The sequence below is a fragment of the Alligator sinensis genome, unplaced genomic scaffold (assembly GCF_000455745.1).
Source record: "Alligator sinensis unplaced genomic scaffold, ASM45574v1 scaffold1438_1, whole genome shotgun sequence".
NCBI classification, from domain to species: Eukaryota; Metazoa; Chordata; order Crocodylia; family Alligatoridae; genus Alligator; species Alligator sinensis.
Genome location: NW_005842773.1, coordinates 708,242 through 730,797, shown reverse-complemented (window position 1 = coordinate 730,797; position 22,556 = coordinate 708,242). Strand labels below are relative to the sequence as shown.

Here is a 22,556-nt window from a genome sequence, read left to right as displayed (position 1 = left end):
CGCCCCCGCCACTGCTTGCACCCTGGGAGGGGAGGGGTGGGAGGGTGTGTGCCCCTGGATCTGCATGGCACACAGTGGGCTGCAGCCAGGGCCGCGTGGGCTCTTCTCGGAGGGGGCTGGGCTTGGAGCAGGGTTCCAGCAGTGCTGGGAGGAGGATGCAGTCACCCCAAACTTCGGCTCCCAGCCCCGCAGCCCTGGGTGAATGCCCCACCTCCACCTAAGCACTGGGAAAAGCCAAGGCTGTGGTGGGTGGTGGTGCGGGGCTGGGAGTAGAGCTGTGGTGAATTTGGGGTGGCTGCAGCCTCCTCCCAGTGCTGCTGAGCCTGCTCCAAATCCAGCCTCCAGCGAGTAAAGCACCATGCAGCTCCGGCTCTACCCTGCAGCTGCTGCCCACCCCATGGTGCACCGATCTGGGGGCACGCACCCCCGACCCTGCCCTCCCAGAGTGCAAGCAGTGGCAGGAGCTGCTCCCACCCCATGAGTCACACCTCTGTCCTGAATTGAATTGAAATGAATTTATAGCCAATACTGACCTCTTTGGTTTTTCACACATCACTACACTTTGGACAGCATTCAGGACTTTGTTGGTATCATTAACTAAATCATTTTTCCTTTTTATTTGAATCAGTTGTCTTACTTATGAACCTACAGCAGTGGTTCTCAGTCTTTTAGACTTAAGGCACCCCTGGGAAAATCCCAGCTCTTAGCTTTCACTCGGTTTTTTGACTACGGTAAAGTAATAGAAACATTGCTTTTGACACTATGGATTCCTGTTTGAAATCTCTGGGTTTATCTTGTGAATTATGTGTGTGCCCACCTAAAAGTATTAATATTGTGCTCCACTCCACAACACCTTTAGAAGGATCTCCTGATTACCCCAGGGTGGCATGGTATCGTGGTTGAGAATTGTTGTTCTATTGCCTCTCTGCCATAAATTTTGCAAGCAATTTATAGCCACAGTGAATTGGTGAGACAGGACTGTAAATCACAGAGTATAGATTCTACCAGGATTTTAAATTCATATTGCATTCAAATACTGTTTAAATTGATATTGCAGAGGCACTGTGTACTGTTTGTGGACAGTTCTTTGATATGAAAATAACAATTAAGCATGTTGTACAATAGAATGATCTACCCTTTCCTAAATTGGAGATGAAAAGACCAGCTCCTGGGTCTTAACTTTTTTCATACTCACAATTTAGGACTTCAACTCTGCAAATTGCTTCTTGTGGGAAGACAGGTACATCCACTTGTGATCTGGGCATTTGGAGTCTACACTCCTGATTTCTCCTAAAAATCACCACCCTATGATGTGAATAACTGGTATAAAAACAGACTGAAAATGTATCTTGGAATCTGAACTAAGCTCTTGATTTTTATACCTTTATTTTTTAAGGCACAGAAAATGGACCTTTTGGTCCAACACCCATTTCAATCAGAGGGAATTGTTCGGGCCAAACTCTTCACAGACTTGGGTCCTCAGTCATCTACATACTCTATCTGTCAACATAAACAGATTCTAGGGGTCAGATTCAGTAAGGGACTTAAGCTCCTTCAAATTAACTGTGCTCTTGAATCTTCCTCTCTCTGCATGTAAAGAGTGAGCAAAAAGGAACATGGCTGAATGACTCCATGGTTAGGGCACTGACCCAGAAGAGGGCAGTTCTTAGTTTCTGGTTTCTGCTTCCTTGACTGTTTTCTTCTGAATAAACAGTTATTGGATGAAAAACAGGAATAATCCTGAGAACTCCAGACTGTCCTGTTTCCAGCTGCATGAGAGTTGTAACCATAAGGCTACTATATAGCACATCCCAACCACCTTCCTTCTCAAAGAAGGAAGCATGTCTTGTGCTGAATAAAAGTCCTTTGTGATTCTCACTGCGAGATTCTTTGAAGGGTGACCTGAAGTGTGAGGATATAAGCAGCCAAGTTAAGTAGATAAATGCAGGTTCAAGCTTTTGCATGCCTGAACAATATCTTGACTCCAAAGCCCAGCCCCTCTGTAAGGATGTATGTTCTGTAATATATAAATTTGTTTTTGAAATTGGGTGCCACTCAATTCACAACATTTATGGATGCCTTGAATCCATTGAGGGTGTCTCAAGTCCAAAAAGGTTGAGAACCATTGGATTAGGTACTTCAAGAGATATAGGTGCCACTCTCATTTCTAGATTGCAATGAGGCTTAGTCAGGAGTTTAGTTACAAGCTGCTCAGACTAGGACAGTTCCCTACATGCCTGCCACACAGAACTTTTAGCCCAAATACGGAGGCACTTTTTTTTTTTTTTTTTGTATTTAAAAAAAAAAAAAAATGGATTGAAGAATCTTAAGTCCTACTTAAGTCCTGTTTAAGGACCTACATCTTTTTTGGATTTTTCCATTGGTTTCTCAGTAGTTTAAGCTTTGTCTGCCCATTAATTGGTGTTTTGGTGTTACTGGTTGCAAATTACCAGGCCAACTTTTATGGTGTACTGAAATGAATCATTTGCTTGCTTTCCCATAGGCTCTGATTTAATCCTAATGACTTCCTTTTTAATATACTAAATAACATTTAGATGGAATATTTTAACAGCTTACTCAATTGCTAATGTGTCCCTCCCACAAACTACAAGATTTCACAATGATTTATATAACCAGTAAAAATAATGGAATTTATGGCTGTCATGAGAGCCACTGTTAACATCTATCCTTATTTCTGGTATGCAGGTTTTACAGGCCTATATAGTTATGCTGGCTTTGTTTTCTGTGCACTGTATGTATGAATGTTTTTTACAGTCTACCTGACCCTAGAGATCAGCAGCCCCTTTGTTTTTGAACACAGCACAAGCTCTTATGTCGCTCTCTGTGCTCTCCCGTGAATCTGCCTTTTTTCTTTTTTGTTTTGCTGTTTTTCAATAAAAAGCTAAAATAATTCTGATTGAATGTGCTTGTTTGCGGTTTGTTTATGGAAAAGCCTAGGGTTCATATTGAGTTTATTTAGCAAAGCAATATTTCATGAATTTACCTAAAACATAGGATTTGGGGGTTTTATGGATTAAATATTTTCTGACAAATTTAAATACTCATATTTGGTTCAGCAGTGATACCACCAAGTGGTAAACTACCAGAGGTAGTGGTACCACAGAGGGAAAACTGTATGACAATCCCAGCATGTTTCAGTTATACAATAATTAATCTTCTCTAAATGGCCAATGTGGGAACAAATATGTTTCTTTTTTCCAGGTGGAATGAGGAGAACTGATGCACCCTTTATTGTGTATGAAATGGCAAACTTCTGTTAGGTTATATGCACATATATCTATTTTTTTTTCCTTTTCAGAGCTTTTTGGAATTAAGATCTGATTCAGAGGTGGTGCTGCTAACTGACGTGTTCAAGAGCTACACATTTCCTCCAAGGATTTCTCCAGTATCTATTTAAATCTGGCTAAACTATCAGTTTCCTGTGGGGGAATGAGTTTGTCACTTTGAGAAAGAAAGTTGCCTTCTCTTAGTTTTCATTTGACTAGTTTCATTTTATGACTGTTAGTTCTTGTAATGGAATTAAACACACATGCTTAAAACTTCAAATTTAAAAAGTCATAGAGAAGTAGGCTAGAAGGGACCTCCAGAGGTCATCTAGTCCAATCCCCTGCCTGAGGCAGGATCATCCCTATACAAACCATAGTCTAAACTCTGCATAAGACTACCCTTCACCCTGAGACAACATAGACCCTAATACCCTACCTGCAACAGCTAAAGCAGGGGAACCATGGCAGCCAATGTCCTCCTTCTATAAAATGTTGTCAGTGTACACTTAACAGGGCCATGCTCCCTCTACAGAGGAAGGTAAAACCCTCCATAGTCCATCCCAATCTGATCATGGGGTAAAATTCCTCCCTTACCCCAAATATGGCAATCAGTCTGACCGTGAGTGGTAGAGTAAGACCTTCCAGTCAGGAACCTCCAGACTTTGGTCCTAGTAGGAGCATTGGCACACCCCAGTCAGAGTCCCCAGCCTGGGGTGTAGCCAACACCCAATTCCCTGGGGAGGCTTAAAACCCTGACAAACGTTGCAGAAGGGCAGAGAGGGATGGGGGAACCAGCAAAGCCCAGAAACTTGGGAAATACCTGAGAGAGAACCTGGGCATAGCTATGTCTAGATCAGGGGATGGCAAGGTTTCTGGGCAGAGTGCCCAAAACACCCATGACTTCAACTTGTAAGATGTTGGAGTGCCAGGGGTGGATGGTGGGGGGAACTGCAAGGGGCCCAATCCTTGTTGTGGTAGTACAGCCCCGGTCCCTTCCCTGCTGTCTGCCTGCGGTGCGTGCCCCAAGCAAAATGCCTTTGTGTGCTAACTGGCACCTGTGCCAGGGGTTGCTTACTCCTGGCCTAGATCATCTCCAACCAGTGGCTGTCCGACCTCTTCTTGAACACCTCCAGTGATGGAGAGTCTACAACTCCCATAGACGGTCTATTCCACTGCCTCACTATTCTAACACTGAAGTTGTTTTTCAGATATCCAATCTAAACTTACTTTGCTGCAACTTCAAGCCACTGGTCTGAATCCTCCTTTCTGCAGCAAGGTAGAAAAGGTGCTTTCCCTCTTACGGGAGCCCTTCAGGTATTTGAAGGCTGCTATCATGTTCCCTCTGAAGCATGCTTTCTATAAGCTGAACATGCCTAACTCCTTTAGCCTCTCCTCATATGGTTTGCCTTCCAAGCCCTCGACTATCTTTGTTGCCTGCTTCTGGACCCTCTAACTTTTCTGCATCCTTTTTAAAAGCCCAGAACTGCACACGGTACTCCAGATGAGGCCTAACCAGTGCCAGGAAGAGAGATGGTGTTTGAATTATGGCGGAGCTCTGGGAGGAGGGGGAGCTGAGCCCCACACTAAGAAATGAAAGCCCTGCCCCAGCCCACCCTGTGTCTCAGGCAGCGGTGGTGGCAGTGGCTCCTTTTGGCTTCTGGCTGCTGTCACTGCAGACTGCCCCCAAGAGTCGGAGCGTAATTTGAACCCTGAAGAGAGGCACTTTCACCCCCCATATCTTGCACCTAAATCACTGATACATACAAAAAAAAACACAGTAGGTGTGATTAAAAACTTGCCTGGAATGACCCACAGAGGCCTGTTCTCTTCAGCTCGTCTTATGTCAACTGTGGCCTGGTTGCAACACCACTCAGCATCCAGCCCAAACTCAGCTCCTTATCTGGGGCAACATATGTTGCGCCATAGGTCTGTGGGGCTGGCAGGCTGGCATATGAAAACTGAGCCTGGGGTTGGGCACTATCCTACCCAGCTTTCTTCACAAGAATCCTCTGGTGGTAGAGATGTGTGGTATGGGGTGACCTTAAAAGGATTTTGCCCCATCACCTCAGTCTAACCTCAGCTCCTTATTCAGGGCTATGTACCTGATGTGTGATATTATTTTCCCTTTTTATTAGTAAACATGAGCTTTTGATGAAATTCTAACCCTTTTTAATACATCAAATTCATTGCTAACAACTTCTAATTGTGTAAAGACTAGCTTTGAAAAAGGAACTGGGAGTAAGGAACTGGGAATAAGGACCCACCTTCAGCCTCAGGCATCTGGACATTTCAGAAAACAGCCTGTAGACCTTCGGATGACCTTTGTCTCCTGTATAGGGCAGGTGGGAACCTGGCGCCAGCGTTACTTGGCTGGGGGTGGGGGTTGGGTCTGCACTGGTGCACCTGTGTACCACACGATACACAACTGAGCACCTGCGTGGCCCCTCTTCCTGTGCCTAGCCCACTACTTATGGTGCAATAAATGTAACATAGGCCAGGAGGAACAGGGCAGGATGGAGCTGTCTGACCCAGTCGGACCAAGAAGAAATGAAAGGGAGGCCAGGCGAGTGATGAGCAAGGCAGGCTGGGGCTTCTTTCAGTTGTGGGCACTGGGCTGCAGCTTTGGGGGTAGCCTCCAGGTCCCTGAAGCCTAGTGTCCTGTCTCCCTGAGCCAGACTGGAACCTAGAGTTGCTGCCCCTGTGGGTGCCCCTACCTGGCTATGTCCTGCCACAGCTGCCCTGGGCAGGTGATGTCCTTGTACATCGTGGGGGACGGGGGCACGTGGCTGATAGGCGCACACAGGTGGAAGGAACCACAGCTACTGCGGAAAGGGGACAGAATCAGCTGGGAGCAACCACAGGGCTGGGACAAGGCGGGAGGAGAATGTGTATGGGGCGAGGTGGAAGGAACCGCAAACCCAGGGCCGGGACGAAGTGGAATGAAGCACCGCCACTAGGCTGGGGGGGGTGGGCAGTGAGAGGATCGGACGGGAGCCACCACATGGTTGGGACCAGAGAGGGGAAGCATAGAGCGACCGGGCGACGCTCTGGGCTGCCGGAGCCGGGAGTCTATGGTAGTGGAGGACTGAGTGCCTGGCAGGGGTGTGGTCCCCGGGCGCCGCCCACGAGGCGGCTGGAGCCGGGCCTGGGGCAGTGCAGTGCGGGAGGATGCTGGCCCTCAGGTGCGTGCTGCAGGGCGGGGGCCGGGCCGGGCCGGGCCGTGCAGCGGGCTCCCCCCGGGGGTGCTGCGCTCCCGCGGGACGGGCCAGACCCAGTTCCACCCTGCGCCGTCCCCCGTTACATATATTAAGCGGTTCGTGGCGCCATAAGCAGTGGGCCGGGCACAGGGCATGGGCAGAGGGGCCACGCAGGTGCGCAGTCGTGTGTGGCGCAGTTAATGGGTGCCGCCCTGCAGACCCGTGCCAAGTAATGCAGGCGCCATAAACGGATGGGCTGAGGAAGAGACGGGAGGGAGGTGGGTAATAACCCTCCGGAGATGGTTTCTGCCCAGCTTTGAATTGAAGGGCAGTCTCCCTCCTTAAGGGAGGCTGGAAGTTGTCCCAGTGGGTGTAAGACGCCTGGGTCCTGTGGCACGACGGACAGGCCGGTGTCCCGTGGCGGCAGGGAGTGGAGGCTGAAAGGGAGAGTGAGCTGAGTCTGGCTAGGGTTTCCCCCTCTTTCCCCCTTCCTGTCCCACTTGCAACCTCCAGCATTTAAGGTCCAGGAAGATCTGGTTCAGAGGTGGTGCCACTAACTCTTGTGCTCAAGAGCTACGTTTCTTCGAAGGATTTGTCCGGTCTCTGTTTGAATCCGGCTAAATTGTCATCTCCACCACCTCTGGGGGCAACAAGTTTGCCACTTTAAGAGAAGGCAGCTCTTTTTCTCAGTTTTCATCTGACTAGTTTCATTTTATGACCTCTAGTTCTTGTCATGGGAGAGATGATAGGTAATAAATCCACAGGCCTGATCTTGAATACTGGTTTGCACCACTTTGCACTGGGTTAACTAACCCCACTGGGTGTGAGGCATTTGTTTTAAACCCTGTCATATGTTAAATGATTAAAATTAGAAAAAAAATGTGTTTTGTTCACCATTAACGCTGGTATTTACTCTTTTTTTTTTTATTTCACTCAGTTCAGGTCATGAAAATTGAATAGTTGGATTCTTTCATTTTTAGTATTTAACTTCATTTTCTGATCCTGAACAAAGCACAAAGCTGAATTATTAAGGTTGAGACAAGGATTTTTGTGGGCAGTGTCTTTTACTGAACCAATGACATGTCAGGGCTGAAGTCAGACAAGCTTGTGAAGGCAAGGCCTTCTTCAGGTCTGCTGAAGGCGTCAGCTTCACAGCTGTTCCTGCTTCTTCCCTTAGATCTGATGAAGAAGGACTTGCATTTGAAAACTTGCCTAACTTTAGCCCAGCAAGGCAGTTGGTCAAATAAAAGAGATCACCCCTGCAAATTTTTCTTCTTGCATAATTCTTGGACCATCACAGCGACACTATTGCTCCAGTGCTACTAAGAATGTGTGTGCATGGGGGTGATGGGAGGGAGCAATTTTTTGATAAATTATGCCCTAATATATATCCTGTGGAGCTCAGGTGATGTTGTTGCTCGTAGAGGCCTCACAGGGACCAGAATCTGATTGAGGATGCAGTGATTTTTTTTTTATTTTATTACAACATTTAAAATACTCTTACTTCCCATTTTAAGGTTTGAGAAGAATGTAGATTGGGTTAAGAAGAGACCACTGGGTCCAAGAGATGTTTGTTGGGTTCAGTGAATATAGCTACAGTAGAAAATATTTAATTTCCGTACAACTCCTGCCATGTGACTCCTAGTGTGAATGAGATGCTTTTGATTTCTGGTGATCTTTCTTCCTGTTAGTTAGGCTAGGAGCCGCAGGTGATGTAGAGAGAGACGTTCATAGATTCATAGATGCTGGGGTCGAAAGGGACCTCAACAGATCATTGAGTCCAACCCCCTGCCTAGGCAGGAAAGAGCCAGATGACCCCAGCCAGATGCTTATCCAGCCTTCTCTTAAAGACACCCAAGGTAAGGGAGAGCACCACCTCCCTTGAAAGCCTGTTCCAGATTTTGGCCACACTTACCGTGAAGAAGTTTTTCCTGATATCTAGCCTAAATCTGTTCTCTGTCAGTTTGTGACCATTGTTCCTTGTTACCCCAAGAGGCGCCCGGAGCATCTCCGATCCTTTGCTGCATCCCCCTAATGAATTTGTAGGTGGTCACAAGATCACCTCTCAGCCTTCTCTTGCAGAGGCTGAAGAGGTCCAGGTCCCTCAGTCTCTTCTTATAGCGCTTGTCCTGTAAGCCCCTGATCATATGAGTAGCCCTCCTCTGGACCCTCTCGAGTTTATCAACATCCTTGTTGAAGTGTGGCACCCAAAACTAGACATGGTACTCCAACTGTGGTCTGACCAATGCTGCGCAGAGGGGAAGTATCACCTCCTTGGCTCTATTTGTCGTGCACTTGCTGATGCATGGTAAAGTGCGGTTAGCTTTGCTGATGATTTCGTCACACTGACGATTCATGTTCATCATAGAGTCCACTATGACTCCGAGATCCTTTTCCGCTTCTATGCTGCTGAGAGGATCACTTCCCAGCCAATAGGTTTGCTGGATATTTTGTGTCTTAGGTGCAGCACTCTGCACTTGTCCTTGTTCTACTGCATCCTTGTGTACTGCCCTCTTTTCTAACCTATCCAGGTCTGCCTGCAATCATTCCCTACCCTCTGTAGTGTGCACTTCACCCCACAATTTAGTATCATCTGCAAACTTGGACAGAGTACACTTCACACCCACATCCAAGTCACTGATGAAGATATTGAAGAGTACAGGTCCAAGGACAGAACCCTGTGTGACCCCACTACCCACCTTGTTCCAGGTTGATACTGACCCATCTACTACCACTCTCTGGGTGCGACTGCTAAGCCAATTTGCCACCCACTGGACCGTGTAAACATCTATGTCACAGCCTCTTAATTTATTTATGAGAATGGGATGAGATGCTACATGCTACATAAGTGTGTGGTACTTCCTGTGCGCAGGTTGCTGGAAGATCAGGATTGCTGGGATGCCTTCAAACACAACTAAGTAAGAGAAGAGAGGGCAGGTTGGCACCCTTGTCTTCTGCTTAACTTCAGACTAACATAGCTAATTCGATCTCTACAAATAAATAACAATGTATCAATTTACTAAAAAAACATTTTGTTGCTTTGTGATCAAAGCATGGAACTCCAGACCAGGATTTGAAAGATTTACAACAACTTTGATACTGATTTACTGGAGAAGGACTACTTAGTGCTAGATCCTTTTTTACTTTACCTGCTTAAATGGCAACTAACCAGCCATGAAACTTCCCGATTGTCTTCCATCCATTTAATGCGATGCATAGTAAAAGCAAGGTGCCATGACAGCTTTTAAGTAATTTGTTTTTTGCTACATAGTTATTCAAATAGATTCCAATGTCATTTTACATTTTAGCTGACTCGGTGTTAAAGTATTTGTATGGCTTTTGAAGAAAAATAATGTGAACTTTTGTGGAATTCTTATTTATTTTTCTCTGCAATAATCTGAATTGATACTTTACTATTCTGTGTTGGCAGATTATGTACAGTAAAGAAGACCACTTCTGTTCTGGTGAGAGCATTGATTTCCCAGAGCAATGGTTCCAAGTCTCTTCCAGATATGTCTGAAGGTAATGTAACTGGTTGCATTTTAGAAAGATCATGTCACAAAGGGGGATTCTTCTCTCCTTAATATATACACACTGCTCCTTGGATGTATGGCAAGGAAAATATTGTTCTTTAGTTTCATTTATATTGTAGATATTGAAGAATTAGCTGCAGAAAATGTCTTTGTTTAAAATATTTGCATTTATATTTAATGAGTGGCAAAATTGAATCTATTTAGCATGGAAATATGCATTCAGGGGATCTGTTTGGTCCTTGATATTTGGAAAAGCACTTTTAAAAAAAAATTTTTTTAGAAGAACATTTTTCCCTTTCTGTATTGATGTGGTCTGAAGGAACTGTGTCTGTAGCATGGGCATGTGTGGAAGGAAAGTACCTTAAATAGAAACTCATTTATGCTAATGGATGGCTGTGACATTGCATGTTCTGGATTTGCATTATTAAATGAACACTAATTTGAGGAGGCAATTAAAGGAGAGAAGTAAGGATAGTTCATGTTCAGTTAAGTGCAACTGCATTTCTCATTTTGATTTGTAGTTTAAATTTAGCTATAACAGTAGTAGCTAGTAAAGTAGCACACTTGTAAAAGTACTAGAGCACTCTGCTATTGATTACTTGCTAAGGAATAGGGAGTCATAGATGTTATTGTATGATAACATTTGCGGATTGATGGGGTCCTGTTCCAGACCTGCAATTCCATTTGCCTGTAAAAAGTACCACATGGATTTGAGGCCTGAGGCACTGACTTCTATTTTTGCTGGGGTTGGGAGGGGAGGAGATGATGGACATGTGGAAAGCTTTACTCATTTCAGGTGACAGCCCTCTTCCCAAGGGTGGCCAGGGCCCTTGGGGTCCCCAAGTATTCGGCACCTCTGTAGGAGGCTCTGAATAAGTAGTTCCACCTTCTTTTGCAGGTACAGGGTGTCTCTTTCTATCACTTCTGCTAGATACCATATGTTCAGTCACACTAATTTCTTTTCACACTGCCCTCCTTCATTCAAATGTTTTTCTGTAAGAAAGTTTACTTCTTGCAGGGTTATCACAAGAGGTAAACCAACCAACTGTAAAAACTCTTTCATCCTGAAAAAATATTCCATGTTCCTACCCTCTGAGCCATTTAGTCCATCTCATCTTCCCTATTTGTATCTGTTGAGGTCTTGATCCATATAAATATTCATGTGCATAAAGATGAACACATGCACAGTGTCTGATGGAGTGACAGTTGTCATTATTGCTGCTTAACTGTTACATTGTTGGTGTTTGCCAGCAGCCTGGTCTTTCACTAGCAATGTGACTGAAAAAAACCCAAAACACGCAGTGGAAGTATTGCACACATTTTAGTAGGCAAATGAACAGTATAGCTCTATTTTTACCACAGAAGGAACTGATTATTCAGCTGAGTTTGACAAATATGTTACCTGTCAACCATGAAAATGAATGAAGACAGGTTGTCTACAGTTGCATGCTAATGCACATACTATGAAGTGGAAGCTGAATGGGTAAAATAACCAGGCAACTTAGTGATTAGATGTTGTTATTGTTGCTATTATTATTATTGGCACTAATAATCTAATTTGTTTTTCCATTCCACAGGGCACTTACCTATTCATGTGAATAATGGTGTGTTGTGGTAATCAGCATGCATTTTAGTATTTACATTATAAAATTCAACCTGTCTGGCTACTGTCTCACCTTGCTAGGGTGTTTGTGCAAAAAAGAAACTAATATTCTTCTTTGTCAACTTTCATAAGTCCTCCCAGCTTTCGTTAAAAAATATTAACTGTACTAATGGTGGCATATATTGATTGGCATACCACATATAGAGGTAACTTGCATTTTAAAACTCTTTGGATCAAAAAGAACAATTTTATAGCAAGCACAAGATCCTGCAGTGCTCAACTATGTGCACTTTTTATAAGTAAGGACTACACGATTTGTTCTTTAAAGTATGCTCAGGAAAACACCTAAACCATGTATTTTCCAATCCGGATTCCTGAAACAAATTACATTATCCTTATTCAGGAATTTATTAGAGCAGCCAGATTTTTTAAAAGCTTTGATCGTGCAAAAATTCTGATGAACCTAACACTATTGAAAAGTTTGGCTGTTTGTTTATGTGTTTTGAAACCAAATTTTAGACCAGGGTGGGCAATTATTTCAGGCGGAAGGCTGCTTACTGAGTTTTGGCAAGCCATCGAGGGCCGCTTGACAGGCAGCCAGGGGCAGATAAATATTAATTTATTAATTAAGAAATATTAATTTTCTTAATTTGGGGGGGGCGGGGGGCCCATGGGCCGGATAGAATGGCTTGGCAGGCTGCATCCAGTCCCTGGGCCGCATTTTGCCCACCCCTGTTTTAGACTCTGTGGTTTGAATATTCTGGCCTTGATATATGCAGGTGTATCAATCATTTAAACAGATACCACATACCAAGTAACCGTTGTCTCTTTGAAAGGTCTAAACCAGGGATGCTTAACCTCTGGCCTACAGAGCCATGGCATCTGGCCCACAGGGATCCCTGTGGTTTGAAAACTTTGGCAGTGAGGAAATGCGACTGGATGCAGCCCTGCCTGAGCCACTGCTGTGCAGCAGGGTCAGCACTGAGCCTGCCTCCCACACATCAGGATCAGGCCGGGCTGCTCCCTGTCCCTGCCTCCCCTGCAGTTCTCCCACCCAACATGTCCTCAGGGTTGGGCTGTGCAATACCCTCCACCTTCCCCACAAGATGGATTGGCCTGCGCTGTGCCGGCCCAGCATACTGGAATAAAGCTGCTGGCTGGATCTGGCTCATGGATCTAGTACTGCCCATCCAGCCTGTGGGGCAAAGAGGTTGGGCACCACCAAACTAAACTTTTCAAACTGGCTGCCTAAAATTAGAGTCTCAAAGTCATCATTTAGAACCTTAAATATAGATTTTTTTTAGAAATGCAAAGTACCTACAGCTTCTACTGAAGCTAGTGAACAGCTCTGTTTAAACAAGGAACAACACTGATTTTGTTTGGGGTGGGGATTGTATTCTAATTTAGGCACGTGTAGGCTTGTCTTTACTTGATACTGGCCACATGTACACGAAATGCTCACTGTGCAGTAGCCCAATACTACTGCGCAGTAGCATCGTGTGGCAACAACTGTGACATGATGCTATTGCGCAGTAGTGTCACAAAAAAGGCATTTGTTGGCACTACTGCAGAGTAACTTGGGTTACTGTGCAGTCATTTAGTACTTGTTTATACTGTGCAGTTCTAAATGATAGGGCTATGCAAAATGGCTATGTTTTGTTTCCATTTCGGATTCAGCTGTTTTGGAGGGACAGTGATTCATTTTGGTGTTTCAGATCACTGTTCTGTTTTGATTCGGCCAAGTCTGTTTTGGAGTTTCAGTGCTGTTTCAACGCTGATTCGGACATTTGGATCAATCAGGGAGAGCCAGGCACAGCCGGGCGGCTGCAGGTTCTCCTGTGGCTCTTCTGGCTGTGCCTGTCTCTCCCCAGGTGGGGGGAATCTCAGGAAAAGTCCCCATGGCTTCCCTGCCCGGACCCATCTCCTGCCCAGCCCCAGCCTCCTGGCACTTAAAAAGAAAAAAGAAAAAGCCCTGCACTCACCAGCTGTAGCAGTGGTGATCATGGCCTCTGAGGGCTTCTGGCAGAGATCCCCCATGCAGTGGGGGACAGTGGGGATTCCCCACCCCCCCCCTTGGCACCTGCGCGGCAGCTGCCCCATGGTGCGGGTGCAGCATGGCTCAGCAGGGCACCGCGCGCTGCCTGGGAGCTGGGGCCATGGGGGCTGAGCGGTGCTGGACTCTAGATGACACGTGGAGCTGCCCCAGCTCCCAGGCAGCATGTGGTGTCCTGCTGAGCTGCGGTGCACCCGTGCAATGCAACAGCTGCTGTGTGAGTGCCAAGCAGGGGGGCGATCCCCACTGCCCTGCGCTGTGTTGAGGATCTCTGCCATGAGCTCCTGATCACTGCTGCTGCAGCCGCTTGAGTGCAGGGCTTTTTTTTTTTTTAGTGCTGGGAGGCTGGGGCCGGATGGGAGATGGAGCCGGGCAGAGCAGCCGTGGGGGCTTCTCCTGTGGCTCCTCTGGCTGTGCTTGCCTCTGCCCTGGCAGGGAGAGCCACAGGAAAAGCCCCCATGGCTGCCCTGCCCGGCCCCATCCCCCACCTGGCCTCAGCCTCCCGGCACTGTAAAAGGAGGGCTGAGGGGCTGTGCCGGACTCTTCCTGGGGATCCTCTGAAACATTTGAAACATTTCTGAAACATTTGGGATGATTTAAATTTGTTTTGGATTTGGTGTTTTGGGCACCGAAATGGGCCGAAATGCCTCTGAAATGAAACAGCTGCTGAATTTCGCACAGCCCTACTAAATGACTGCACAGTAACACAAGTTACTCTGCAGTAGTACCAATGGATGCCTTTTTTGTGACACCACTGCACAGTAACCTAATACTACTACATAGTAGCGTTATGTCACAGTTGTTGCCACATGATGCTAGTGTGCAGCAGCTTTGGGCTACTGTGCAGTCAGTCTCATGTAGACATGGCCGCTAATGGCAAGTTTTACCTTTGCTTTATAAATTGGAGACTAGATTTTGTTGATCTCAGTTAATTTTGCCAACAATTTCAGTCTGTGATTGTTTTGCTGAACTTTGGGGCCCATCTTGCAGTGCAGTACCATCAGTATTTGGGTATTCAAAAAGTCTGTCTTCTCCTTATTGGATTAAATACTCCTCACTTTGACCAAGGCCTGTTTTTCCCCTATATGTAAATTAGTCTCAGAGACAGATGCACCTTTTTGTCTGTTTAAACATAAGAAACACATTTCAGGAAGCTTACTTCTTGATACCGGCTTTCAAATTTCACTTTTATTGCTGCTTGAAATATGCTGCCTTGACTTGAGGAACTCTCTGATTTTTTTTGTTTATATTTAGTGGCATTAATGGCTTTAGAAACATAGGAAAACTTTTCCAGATTGAGTGAATTATCTTACAACAGAGATGTAACAAAAACTGAACTTTTGTAAGTCATTTTTAAATAGACCACTGCAAGAGTGTTTTAATTTTCTTTCATGGTGTAGACCTCACATTAATACAAACTAACTCCTGGTTACTCCCTTCTTCCCTTCATGATCTCATTACATCCATCACAAATACAGGGTGTTCTTACATGGAACAATATGAGGAAATCATTTGGGTTGCCTTTTCAATTGGAAATAAGGAAAAAAACTAGCACTTTGTGATCAGGTAGGTCTCTGTGATTGATCAGTTAACATTCCAGTGCAATATAACAAATTGGAGAGAGTCCAATGGAGGGCAGTGAAAGTGGTTTGGGAACTGGGGCACATGACTTCTGAGGGGAGGTTGAGGAATCTGGGCTTATTTACTTTGGAGAAGAGAAGACAGAGAGGGAATTTAATAGCCTTCAACTACCTGAAGGGTGGTTCCTAAGAGGGTGGATGATTGCAGTGGTGGCAGATGACAGAACATAGATCAATGGTCTCAAGTTGCAGCAAGGGAAGTTCAGGTTCGATATTAGGAGGAACTTTCTTACAAGGAGGGTAGTAAAGTACTGGAACAGGGTACCCAGAGAGGTGGTGGAATCTCCATCCTTGCAGGTTTTAAGATCCAGCAGGCGGGTTGGACTAGATGACCTCCTGAGGTCCCTTCCAACCCTGATTTTTATTATTCTGTTTCCATTTACCATTGTTTGAGAACCATTTGGCTACAAAATATTGCAAATTGAATACAACAGTTTACTGTTGTACACCTAAGATACTAGAGTAGGGGTTTTCAACCTTTTTTAACAAGTATACCCCTTCGGTCTCAAAGTTTCAGTTTGTGTACCCATTTATATATTTTTTTTGTTTTTAAGGGAGGAGGCAGATTGAGGCCCCCTGTGGTGAGGGTGGGAGTGGGTGTAGGGCTGGGGCAGGCACTGCATAGGTGGAGGGAGAAAAAAATATTTGGGGGGAGGGGAGGCTGAGCATCACCGCCCCCAGCAGGTAAGTCTGTGGGGGGAGGGGGAGATTGAGGCGGCCCCCATTAAGGGTGCGAGTGGGGCAGGAGTAGGGTTAGGGGGAGTGGGGCTCCAGTCTGTCTGGGTAATGGGGCACCCTTGAGCCTCTGCTTGTCCTACCACCTGGCCCAGCTTCACTCACCCCAGCCCTGCTCCTGCCCCACTCCCTTCCTCACCGCAGGGTCTTCGATCTGCTCTACCACAGTGAGGGAGGGAGTGGGGCTGGGGATTGAGCCCCCCACAGTGCAGGAGGGAATGGGGCAGGGGAAGCAGGAATTATTCACCCCTGCCCCTCTCCCTCCTGCATTGTGAGGATTGTCCCACAACCTGACCTGGCCAGGGCCCCATTCATGGTGAATTGTGCCCTGGCTGGGCCGGGTTGTGCAACAATCCCCACGGGGTGTGCGTAACACAGTGCTGGGAGTGGGGGGCAAATGGGGAGGCTCACATGTGGTGGCTAATGCATTGCACTGTGCCGTTTTCCTATGACTGCCCATGGCTCTGGGGGCTGCTGGTGGGCCTCGTGCCTGGCCAATTGCACGCTGCTGGGGGCGGGCACAAAATACACCCCCCGCCCCCGGCTGTGCAGACAGGTGGGGGCGGGGGGTGCTGCGGTGTGCTGCATGGGGCCAGTGGCACCCAGGAGGTCCCTCCCCTTGCCCCTTTGCCAGGTAAGAGGCCAACGCGCTGGGAGAGAGGCTGCTGCTTCCGCGCTCCAGGGTGTGCTCTGTCCCTGCCCACCCTCGCATAACCCCTTTGACCTAAGTACCCCTGGGGGTACATGTACCCACTGTTGACAACCCCTGTATTAGAGTATATAATATAACTGAAAGTAAATGACAGATTAGGAAGTGTTATCTTTAATTTATTTCGAAGGCCTGATGTAAATGAATGCAAATGTAGAAGAGTAATTGTTTATTGACTAAATAAGTGAGGCAGGGTAGATATGCATCTTTGTAGACTGACCGAGATACAGAGCACAAGAATTTTTGAATCCAAGTTCACTTCATCAGATTCTGTGAAAAGTTTTTTTTTATGAAAAGCTTGTGTAGCTCTTGCGGTTATGCATGTGTGTGTGCTCTCTCAGTTAATTTGTAAAAGTGCATGTTTACCTTGCCTTCTCACTGACTTCTGACTCTACATGGCTAACTACATATATTAAACAAAGTAAGTTGAACTGGATTTGTTTTTCCCGTGTTATGGTAACATTCATTATACTTACTTCCCTTTTAAATTTTTAGTTGTTAAAATGCAAATGCTATGACCCAAGTCTTACAAATGTTTGCTTGTGTGTGTTAGTTTTAACAAATGACATTTGAATTATTCACTTCACATTTAGAAGTGAATGAGACTACCTGTGAATAGAATTATTTGTTATAGCTTTCCTAGATTATTGTCTCACTCATTTTAAAATTAGAAATAGATATAATTTTTTTTTTCAAACCACGGTGCAGAATTTTCAAATGGAATTTGATTGCTTTCAGTGGTATACCATCTACTAGGTAAAATGGCCTACCAGTTAGGATTCATTTTACTGAACGAGTTTAATTCACTTTTCATCAGCTTCCTTTGGTTAAGGTTTGTTGATACAGAATACATTTTGAACATTTGTTTTAAAATATTTTGATAGTTATGAATGCAAATTGAATGTTCTGATTTCAGTGTTCAGTTTTGGAGTGTGCAAGGCCTAACTGAGTCTAAAGATTCTAATTTAACTTCTATTAAAAGAAAAAAGTGATTTCCAGTATAGTGGAGGAGTCTCTGACTTTGTGTTCTTAATTATTTCCTCACACTTTAAAATCCTTCTTTACAAATACTATCATCTGAAGAAAGCAAGGTCAAAACTACTTGTCAAAGCTGCTTTACTTCATCTGTCTGATTTTTATGAGCTCTTGCTGGATGTTTTCTGACACTTGGAAACAGCATATATTCATCAAACTAAAACTGATAGAGTCAACTTGCTAGTTTTGGCTAGACTTACGATCAATTTGACAGTGCCACCTGAAGAATGGGTAGAACCAGTAGACTGTGGTGACGCCTGAAAATTAAGAAAGCAGATCCAGAAACAGTACTAGGAACTTACGCTGTTGCAAGTAATGGTAGAAGAACTGGGATAGATTTGCTACCTGCTGAAAGCTGAGTTCCTGCAGCAAGAAATACGAGACTTTGCCTGCTGCAGTCAGTATGTCAATACTCCATGCTCACTTTTAGAAAGGATTGATTGACATAACAAGTCTTCCGTTTTTTCTTAGCTTTACTGTGTGTTTCTTGTGCGCGTCTTGTGAATTTTTACGTATTCACAATTTATTTGTGTTGAGGCTGAAACAGCCTTATGTTTACCACTCTGTCACCATTTTCAGTTGTTTCATATACCATCTTAAAGCTAACTTTTTATTTGCATTATACACCTTCTCAAGGCATTTTCTGTTATTCCTGGCTCTGCACAGTTGGTTAAAAGATCTTATTACTCACCCCATTATTGTGACACTCTTACTAACCCCAGTACTTTGTTTTCAAGTCTGTTTGCATGACTGCTTAATCTTCGTATTTCTTGGGATGGAAACTGCACCTTTTAGAATCCAGCCATCTCACATTTGCCAAAATTTTGCTTTCAAGGCAGCAGTTGCATGTTTTTGTTTAATCATCATCCTGTTGATGAAGGTTGCACTTTTTATACTCAGGCAGCCTCACATTGGTTGCTTGCACAACTAAGATTGATTTGCTTTGATTTTATTTCAGTGCGAAGCAGATTGAGGGCTATAGTGGGAGCTTCTACCAACTGGAGGTACAGTGTACATTAAATGTATTTTTCTTTTTTTTTGTCTCATCCTAGAGAGAACTCACCTTCATAGTAATGGAGATTGGTGAGGCTCTCCATTAAGCTATGGGAAAGATGCCTCACCAAGACTGGGAGAAGCAAGGCAAATGGAAGGGTTTTGAATTCGGAATAATGGACAAACACACTTCAACTGCTTTAAAAGGGGAGGGGAAAATTGCTGTTTAGGAGTGCACAGCAGCCATTTCTATCTAACTTATACTTCATGTTAGTTATTAGAATTCAAATGAGATTTTTTTTCCCCCATTCATCACGGGGATGCCACGATGTTTGGATTAGCTGCTTGGCATCACCTGGCAAAGGGGACTAGATGTTATTATATAAAAAAAAAATGTCTCATCAGTCATCTAGGTGGAGAAGGGGGAAAGAAAGCAAAAGTAAAGCCGTTTATAGGGAGAAGGAGGAATAGAGCACAAAGACACTCTGTGATATGGCAGAGAAGATATAGAGGAGGTGGAGGAATTGTGGGTAGCGTAGGGGACTCATTGAATCTGAAAGACCACTTAAGTATGGTAAGGACACAGAGGGGAGGATTGATGAAATGGTTGTTTTGTTGTTTTATCCTTTTGTGAGCACTAAAGAGTAATGGTGTTTGCAGCCTGTGTGTCATGTGCCTCCCTTGTCACATGGGTCTGAGGAGGTAAATTGTAAAACCACAGGGCCTACAGGACTGGAGCTCTTGGGGAGAGGCTGCTCTTAAGTTACTGGTAAGTCTAGGGGGTCTGCACTGGACCTGAGAGCCAAGGGCAGTGGAAACATGAAGTCCTGCTTCAGTGAAGGGAAAACAGATGGAGGCTGTACCTGGACAGCGTTCAAGAGACTAAAGAAAGAGAAAGTGCTGTAGCCTGCTGAGCCCAAGGGAAACTTAAGAGTACATGGGTCCACTCTGAAACCTGGTGAATGCCCAGAAATGGGAGCTCAACTAAGGCTGTATCATTGGGATACACAGACATTTGGATTTCTGTTACAGGAAAACAGGATGGAAGAATGTTTTTAGCTGCTAAGTTCTGTTTCTAGGATTTTGTAGTTGGCATTTGGGTGACGACTTGTATTTCAGCATTCTAAAAATATGGTTGTGAGGATTGTTATTACCATATGCCTAACATTAAATATTTCTGTGTTTATGAAACTATATATTCTTACATTTCTGGGGTGAAATCCTGTCTTCACTGACTAGGAGTTTTGCAGTGGACTTGAATGGAGCTAGTATAGGGTGGGCATATCATAACTGAACTTTTATTGTTCATTGAGAGTGGGTGTAAGGACTTTTTGCATTTGTACCTGTGACTTTTGATGTACCTCAGACCTCTCTTAAAATTTGCCTAATCTGTGAAACTTTTTTTCTGATATCCTACCCTAAGCAGATATGTCTAGACAAGAGCAAAAAAAGTATTGAGTTGTATCATCTCAGCCTCACATCTTCACTTAGCTGTGTAATATATTCTGAGTGCATTCAGCTGGCTGTAGAATGTAAAGCTTTTAGATTGGGAAATTGTATCTATTCTGTTTGGTACTATTATTACAGGCTGGTCAAAATAAATCAATATTTCACAAATTTTTGGAAGCAGTGAAAGTTCAAGATTTTCTGTGAATTTTTTTATATTTGTTGATTAAACATTAAAAAAAATTCTTACAACTTTTTCTTAAAAATTTGCAAAAATTGTTTTGGTGATGGAGGAAAGACACCCCCCCCCCCCGAAAACACCTACAGATGGTTTGGTTGGTTTTTTTTTAAAGGGTTTGGAAAATATGGTGAAATAGTCCTCAGTTTTGAAACAATCTCTTGAAGTGCTTCTTTTTGAAGCTTTTTTTAAAACTTCTGCTTTTTTCCAAGCAGTCCTCTGGTATGCCACGGTGTGCGGTTGCTCCTGGGGTGGGAGGCAGAGTGGGGTGGAGAGCTAGTGAGTATTCTCTTGTGCTCTTGTCTGTCATAAGTAAGCTCCAGAGACCAAGAGGCATGCAAGGAATCCACCTCTTTAGCAAGGGGGCTGGAGAGAATTCCTTGCACGCCTCTTGGACTCTGGTCTTCCGAAGTACCCAGGGAGTGGATGCATTGACTGTCTGTCCTGCTCTCCTCTCACTCCCTTTTGGGGAGAGGTGGCAGAACACCAAAGGATGCCAGAAGACTGAGCAGGGGACTCTGGGATGCCAGAGGACCTATTGTGTCCCATGGCTGGAGAGCACTGCTGGTGCATGCTGTTCCATCGACTTTTGGAGAACACTATTTGGGAGAAGGGGAGCAAGGAGGTGGTGCGCATCTGTACAGCATGGAAGCACTTGGAATTTGGAGCAGATTAAATCCACATCTATCTGTGTCCTTTGGCATTAAACTGGAAATCTTGCCGGTTGAAAAAATACGGGTATTCTATTTTTTTAACTCTCTATTATTGAGCCTCAAATGGAAGGGATAGATTCAGTGAACTGATGTGGAAGAGAAAATAAACTGCTGGGAATGGGGTTGAAGATGAAGTAGACATGGGGTCACAGTTCCTTTTCTTGAAGCTGATTTGAAAGACACAGTCTAGACCTATTCTGGACAGATTTGATATATACAATGAGCTAAGTGATAGTAGCTCTGAGCCATATGAGTTGCACACTAATTACTGGGTTAAACTATGGTTGATCAAATGCTTCTAGGTAGTGCAGGACTTCAGTAATTGCATTACACCATTCAGGGTTGGTGACACATGCACATCACACGTGCACTTTAAACTCTGTACAAAGATTATTTTATTATTATTTATTATTTTATTGCAGTTTTTGTACTACAAACTTTGCATTCTATTTCAAGATTGCATTATAAACTTACTTTTACTTTTGGTGCTTGTGGCTTATGTCTTTCTCCTCAAATCACTCTTTTGTGACTGCTGCTGTTCCCTTAGCTTTCTACACTCATCTAGAGCAAAGCATATCATAGGTAGGGCTGCACCCTGTAGTGTACTGACATCCTCAATGTGTAGTGTTTCTTTTCTTCCCAGAGACCATGTGCAAGCCATGCAAGAAAGGAAAGCTCTACATACCTTACTGGCCCAAAAGCAGGAAGACCTGCCTCCCAAGAAAATGAAAGACAGCTACATAGAGGTCATTTTGCCTCTAGGGAGCCAACCTGAAATAAGAGAGAAATATTTGAATGTACACAACAGTGTAAGGTAACATACTTATAAATACTAATTCCTGATTTCCTATTAATATAGAACTCCGATTCTCATGTAAAATTATTTTATCATAGGTTTGGAAGGATTCTTGAAGATCTTGACAGCTTAGGAGGTATGTAATTATGCTCGTACATTTAAAGCACATTTACTGTTTTGCTGTTTTCAATAAATTATTTTATAATAGTGTAATATATTATGTGTTTATATTCTGTACTAGCAAATTGCCTGTCAAGAATGACAGGCGGGCAGGTACACAGGCCCACATCCAGTGTCCGTCTGTCCCCCCCACTTTGGGTCCAGGTCCAGGCCTGTCCACCCTCAGCCCCCACTTCAGGTCCGGGCCCATTTTCCCCCCCCTCTCCTCCCTGTTGCCAGTTTGGGTCTGGGCCTGCTTCCCTCCCACCCCTTTGGCTCTGGGCCCGTTCCCCCGCCTTCCCCCGTGCCACGCCTCTGAAGGAGCTGCTGGGCTCTGATTGTCCCATGGCCCGGCCAGAGCCCCAGTCACCATGAATGGCGCCCTAGCCGGGCCAGGTTGTGGGGCAGTTGGAACCCAG

The 22,556-nt window shown here is 44.7% G+C and overlaps 1 protein-coding gene across 4 annotated transcripts in view; it reads left to right on the top strand.

Moving 5' to 3' along the window:
• The first annotated feature begins 6,328 nt into the window (after positions 1 to 6,328).
• Positions 6,329 to 22,556, top strand: part of ACOT9 (acyl-CoA thioesterase 9) — a 35,679-nt gene continuing 19,451 nt past the window's right edge. The window contains exons 1-6 of one of the 4 annotated variants that reach the window (XM_006034821.3): positions 6,329 to 6,469; positions 9,915 to 10,006; positions 11,595 to 11,621; positions 18,751 to 18,796; positions 21,826 to 21,996; positions 22,077 to 22,114. In XM_006034821.3, coding sequence (XP_006034883.1) covers positions 6,456 to 6,469; positions 9,915 to 10,006; positions 11,595 to 11,621; positions 18,751 to 18,796; positions 21,826 to 21,996; positions 22,077 to 22,114 — 388 coding nt within the window. In that variant the 5' untranslated portion in view covers positions 6,329 to 6,455. The remainder of the gene's footprint in view (positions 6,470 to 9,914; positions 10,007 to 11,594; positions 11,622 to 18,750; positions 18,797 to 21,825; positions 21,997 to 22,076; positions 22,115 to 22,556) is intronic. The other 3 variants (XM_006034822.3, XM_025216924.1, XM_025216923.1) reach the window with 3 other exon arrangements.